Source organism: Theobroma cacao, unplaced genomic scaffold, assembly GCF_000208745.1.
Source record: "Theobroma cacao cultivar B97-61/B2 unplaced genomic scaffold, Criollo_cocoa_genome_V2, whole genome shotgun sequence".
NCBI classification, from domain to species: domain Eukaryota; kingdom Viridiplantae; phylum Streptophyta; class Magnoliopsida; order Malvales; family Malvaceae; genus Theobroma; species Theobroma cacao.
In genome coordinates, this window is record NW_017234961.1 from 781 (window position 1) to 7015 (window position 6235).

At 32.3% G+C, this 6235-nt stretch overlaps 2 protein-coding genes across 2 annotated transcripts; one reads left to right on the top strand and one right to left on the bottom strand.

The window, feature by feature from the left end:
• Nucleotides 1–1162: 1162 nt before the first annotated feature.
• On the bottom strand, nucleotides 1163–2521 carry LOC18589427. The gene has a single exon (XM_018129905.1). It carries the CDS (start codon nucleotides 2519–2521, stop codon nucleotides 1163–1165), a length of 1359 nt encoding a protein of 452 aa, XP_017985394.1.
• A 459-nt stretch (nucleotides 2522–2980) lies between these two features.
• Nucleotides 2981–4041, top strand: LOC18589428 (uncharacterized protein At4g37920, chloroplastic). Its single transcript, XM_018129906.1, has 2 exons — nucleotides 2981–3588; nucleotides 3683–4041. The coding sequence occupies exons 1-2, from the start codon at nucleotides 3410–3412 to the stop codon at nucleotides 3897–3899; spliced, it is 396 nt and encodes a 131-aa protein (XP_017985395.1). The 5' UTR covers nucleotides 2981–3409; the 3' UTR covers nucleotides 3900–4041.
• Nucleotides 4042–6235: the final 2194 nt, after the last annotated feature.

Here is a 6235-nt window from a genome sequence, read left to right on the forward strand (position 1 = left end):
ACTGCAGTGGTGGGGGTTTCCGTGGACTGCCTATGAGAGGGGCACGGTAACTCAATTATATACTTACCTCCGGGGGGAGATGTTGGGTGAAGTATCTCCTGAGGTATGATTTGAGTGCACCTCACGTTCGGGCCACCACGTGAGAGTGAGACTCAGCTAACGCCAAGGAACAGCTGTGTGTCAGATGTGAAAACATGTTTATGGGTATGGGTCATTGAACAGCCTTGACGATCTCAGTGGGATACCTTGACGAAGGTACCTACGAGAATGATTCTGGTAGGGGCCAAGTTTAAGAAATTCATAAGCCGAGAAATTTTGATGAAAAGAAATTGTTTGGCATAGATTGAAGCGAATTTTGTGTTATGAACATTATTGAGATATAACGTTTTTATATTGTCTCCATCTACTCGGCTTTAGATGCTTTTGATGGTAATTGTTTACTCACTGGGATTATATAATCATAATCTCACCCCTCTTCCTATCCATTTTTCAGGCTCAGGACAGTTTGTTGATAGTTGATTAAGTCGAGAATTAATCTTGGAGTTGCATCGACAAAATTGTAGGTTCATAGACTCGCACCTTATTGGTTAGTTGGGGGCCCACGTGTCACTGTAAAAGTAATTTTATACTTCAGTTATCTGATTTAAAGTATGTATGAACATATTTAGCTTTTACAACATGTTTTTGGCGGGTTTTGGTGTTTTTGAAGAAAAATAACGAAAATACCCCTGTGAGCCAGAAAATAATATTTTATTATTTTGATTTGGAAAAGACTTATGATTTCTTGAAATGCGAGATTTAATAACTGTCGCTCACCGGGGAGATGCAAAAGCTGATGCTAAGCCTTGCGAGGTTTCGATCGGCATTCGGGGTAATGAGTGCCTATCGGGACGTCGTTGAAGTTGTGACGGGCCCGATAGGGAGTTCCGGGTCGCGACACTAGCACACATCTTGTGCTCAACTAAAGGCAACAAGTGCCTAAGCAACCTTACAAGACCCTACAACAATAAAAAAATAATATTTATAAATTCATAAAGACAAATTACATCACAATTGAAATAAAAATAAATGTAAATAGTGTACTTTTTGCATATCAGTAATGATTAACCACTCAAGCCCATCTCCAATATCCAAATCAATACATTTGGTTTATAAACCAAGTCTAACTGTTAGTATTCTCATTTTGCACCATTGCCCAAGCAAGTGGGAACATTTGATTGTTCCCATCCCTTTCTACAGCCACAAGTAATTGACCTTGAATTAACCTTTTCAAAAAACATCCATCAAGTCCAATAATGTGTCTGCATCCCCCCAAAAAACCTTGTTTTAGAGCTCCAAAACATATATAAATTTTCTCAAAAACAGGCATCGAATCAGGTGTAGGCTTGTGGGATGTGACAAAAATAGTACTTCCAGGATTTGTCAATTTCAACTCCTCAACATAGTCATTCAAAACAAGATATTCCTCCTTGTACTTCTCTTCAATTTTTTTAATCACCTCAAGCTTGGGTGCTCTGCACACATTAAATGACACCCTAACTCTTAAATCCTTCCTCACTAGTGCCCTCAGATGCCTAGGCTTAATGAAAGGCATAGCAGTAATCTCTTCACCATACTTTCTTGCAATCACTAAAGCTGTCCCCCTTTTATTCTTTGTTATAAGCAAGTATGAGTGCTCAAATTCATATGTTTTCACCATGTATATCTTGTTAGTAGCACACCATGAGCAAAGAATAGTCCACTTGTAGTTCTTTGCAGCGCATGTAGCTCTTACCCTTTGTTTATCATTCTTTAAGAACTTAAATTCAAATCTTTTTCTTGTTGACAACTCAGAAAGAACATTTTTTAAAACTTTAAGGTTTTCAAACCTAAGTCCAACCACAAAATCATTAAAAGGGACCATTGGGTTGTAATATTTATCACTAGACTTCACTCTTTGTGCATCATCTTCATCAGAGTTATCACTAGTTTCTATAAAACTCCCAGGGTCTGATGAATCAAAATACTCACTTATGTACCCATCCACCTTGTTGGTATCAAAGTTAGGCCTAGAAGTTTGACCATTATTTTGTACATCCTTAACAGGCACAATAAGTCTATCATCATCATAATCATCATCATCTAAACCATCATGACCTTTATTAATACATAATTGTTTTTTCCTCTTAACATACTCTCTCAAAGTTTCCCTAGCAACTTCCAGTTCGTCATTTGCATTTGTATCTTCATCAGTAACCCAATTCACATCCACCAACCTATCTTCATAATCCACACTTGAATCACTGCCGACATCACTACTATAGCCATCAATTGCATTCACTTCATAAACTCCTTTATTCCTATTATTGTCATGTTCAATAGCATTCACATTAACTCCTTGCAAATCAATACCAAAATCCTCTAATGTATGAGGTACATTATCATCATTACTTTTAGTACCAGTCACAACAATATCTTTATCAAGCTCATTTATACCTTCATTAACTTCAATTGGTTCAAGAAGTGCAGTAGGTAAGTGCATGTCATTAACACAATCCAATTGTTCTACATAAATATCTTAAGTTCTCTTCTTCCTTAATTGATCAATCAATTCTGTATCGTTACTATAATCAGTTAACAACTTCAAGCCTGTGTCTAGTGACTTCCCATTCTCAATATAGTAGATAGAATGGTCCAATAGCAAATTTGATCAGGATCTTCATCATACTCTGCTAATGATCCATTAACATATGTAACTCTTGGTTTTCTTACAAATTTTCCCCCCTGATGGTACCTTAATTTGCATGTTTCCCAAGTCAGCCTATATAAAATGAAGTATAGAAATTAATCATGTGCAATGATTAGGCTAACTCAAAAAAAAAATTGAAAAAAGTTAAAGGCAAACAAAGCAATATAAAAGATTTAAAACCAATTCAAATACTTGCTACATAAATGTAATCTGTATCATTAACTATTTTTTTTCTTAAGAGTATCATTAAAAACCAAAGAGTTCATTTGTTAGCATAAAATAGATTCATATAAAAACACTAAATTATATCCACTAATAATTTCTTTTGTATAAGAAAAATGTAATTTAACATATACTACAACAATTTCGTATGGCCTTGCCAAAAAATTGGAATGTTGGGGGAATTAAAATGTGTAATTTACCATACACTATCAATTACATCTAATTTCAAGGATTTTTTGAATCAAACATATGTCTACCATGAATAATTTACCTCTTAGTAGGCATATGAAGGCATTAAAAAATATGGCTAGATTCTTAAGTCTAGTTATCCCTTATTAGTGTTATGAACACCAAATCTCAATCATCTAAGGCAAAAAAGAAAGTTGGAACACCATATGCCTAGTATTTTCTATTTTCTTACATCTCTTCTTCAACATTTAAGTATAGGTTAAAGACATCATGTATCACTTATGCAAAGCCACAAAGAGTAGTCTTAAGAGAATAATTGCACCAAAAAAGATAAAGTTGCTCAAGCATCTGCTAAACATCATAGACTCTGTAGAGCAATTTTTTGCAGTAGCAACAGCTTTCTCTCCCAATGATGAACATGAAGCCAGGGATCCTAAAGCTTTATACGCGTAAGAAAATTTCTTTCATCTTCAAATTATTTTAGCATCTTTTATTATTACAGCATGACATGTTCTATTTGTTTGCCATTTCCTACTTGAACAGTACTCCAAAAGAACTAGACAAGTTGATTAAGATCTTGCTGGATGCATACTTTCTCAACAAGGAGGAGACTGACGTCAAATATGCTAAAAAGATGACTCAACCTATTGTTAGACAAAGGTTGTTCATCCTCAAGGAAATAATTGAAGAAGAATACTTGGATCAAAGGACAACAGCAACAAAGCCAACAAAGGATAAAACTGAATCAGAAAAGTTATAAACTATAACCCATTTTCATGTGTTTTTGTTAGAAACAAAAGTTAGGTTTTCATGGTGAATCTTACAATGTGATTCATTTATAGCTTATGCTATAGCCAAAGACAATTTTTGGATCTTTATGCTGTATTTGTTGAGTGGCAATGTTGAAGGATATTACTTTTTTGAGCTACCATTAATTTTCTCTTTAAGCAACTTATATGCCGGCCTAATAACATTATCAAATACTAGACAATTATGGTTTTAACCAGAAAACAATAGACAAAGATGTAAACCCTAAATAAAAAAAAATAGTGGTAGACAAAACAAACCCCAAAGGGCTACGAACAAATATAAATGAGATTGTAACAAAGTCTTTATATTAACTAGTTGAATTTTCAATGAAAAATTACTGATTCAAAATCAATTAAATCTTAAAAAAGAAAATTCATTATTTTCCCTACCTTCAGTTTTAGATTCAAAACTAGAGAAATCTCCCTGTCTTGATTCTTCCTCTTCCGCGGTAGATTTTTTTTCTCTCTCTCAAATTTTTTTAAAAGATCTTAATCATATTTTTGCTAATCTCATTTAATTTTTAACTTAGGGTTAAGGTGGTTTTTTTGTATTTCTTTATTAAACTAGTTAGCATTTTTTTACCACTTAAATGTTTTGCCATGTCAACATTATGCCACATCATCTTTATCAATGCCACATCAATTTGATTAAAATGCCACATCACCATAGTTAACGGTTAAATTTAATGATGTAGACTTAGGGACTGAAATCAACAAATTGATAAAGCATAACGATTCAATTTATACAAATTATTGTATAGAGACTAAATTTATATTTTTTGCATAGTATAGGGACTAATTACGTAATTTAACCAAAAGGAAAAAATAACTGGAAAAGGAATTTTTTTTTAAAATGAATTATCATTATTTAGTTTTTATCATCACACAAATCAATGTGAACTTGAAGCTCAAATGATAATTCTTTTGCAAAATATAATAAATCTGTTGCCAGACTATTTATTGACTAAAGAGAACAACTAAATCTTATATACTAGTTGTAAATGCTTCTATTAGCATTAATATCTCTGTAAAACAAAACACGCTAAAAAGCATGGAGACCAATCAGTTTTAAAGATAAAATCCTTGAAAAATAAAAAGAGTAAATATTCAAGATGGTTAGAAAGAGGAAGTAGAAACTCTAGAAGAGACCCTTGACATAATTGATAAAAATTTTAAAAGAAATTCAAGTACCTGAAAGAATTGAAAATGAAGAAATCTCAATCAATTATGTTATGACGGGAAAAGATGGAACCAGAATGAAATAAACATGGACGATATTTTTGTATATAATATAGAGCTCAATATTACGAAAGAAAATGAGGATCTTGAACATACATATATTCAAAAATGTAGAAATAGAAATGATTGGCCAATGTGGAAAGATGCAATCTAGGTGGAATTCACTTGTAAAACATGAAGTTTTTAGACCTATAATCTGTACACCAAATGGTGTAAAATTAGTGGGACATAAAGGGGTATTTGTGTGAATTACGAAATGAGAAAATGAGATTATGAGATATAAAACATAGCTTGTTGCACAAGCTTTTACCTAAAGACTTGGTATTGAGTATGAAGAGATATATTCTCTGCGGTGGATGCAATTATAATATTAACTTGACTAGCAATATATGATAAGATTGAAAAGCATTAAATGAATGTAGTTACAACTTATTTATATGGCTCACTTGATAATGATATTTATATGAAAAATCCTAAAGCATTTAAATTACTTGAAGCAAAAAAACTTGAATTTTTGAAAAAAAATTTCAATCAAATTAAATAAATATGTATATGGATTAAAGTAATCCAAATGCATGTGGTATAATCACTTTAGTGAATATTTGTTGAAAGAAGGCTATAAAAATTATCTTATATGCCCATGTGTTTTTATAAAAGAATTTAGATATGAATTTGTGATAATTATTGTTTATGTTGATAATTTGAATATTATTGGAACTCTTAAAGAGTTGTTAAAAGCCGTGGATTATTTAAAGAAATAATTTGATATGAAAGACCTTAGAAAAACAAAGTTTTATTTAGGTCTTCAAATTGAACACTTGACAAATGGAATTTTTGTCTATTAGTCTAAGTATATAGCAAAAGTGCTAAAATGATTTTATATGGACAAAACACATCTATTGAGTTCACCAATGGTTCTAAGGTCACTAGATGTGAAAAAATACCCTTTCTGACCTCATGAAAATAATAAAGAAGTTCTTGGTCCTAAAGTACCATATCTTAGTTGTCACGACCCGAACTCCCCATCGAGCCAGTGACAACCGCCATG

Coding starts and splice junctions, on each gene's coding strand:
- LOC18589427 (XM_018129905.1), bottom strand. CDS start 2,521: ATGCACTTACCTACTGCACTTCTTGAACCAATTGAAGTTAATGAAGGT.
- LOC18589428 (XM_018129906.1), top strand. CDS start 3,410: ATGTATCACTTATGCAAAGCCACAAAGAGTAGTCTTAAGAGAATAATT. Junction 3,589..3,682: donor GATCCTAAAGCTTTATACGC/GTAAGAAAATTT, acceptor CTACTTGAACAG/TACTCCAAAAGAACTAGACA.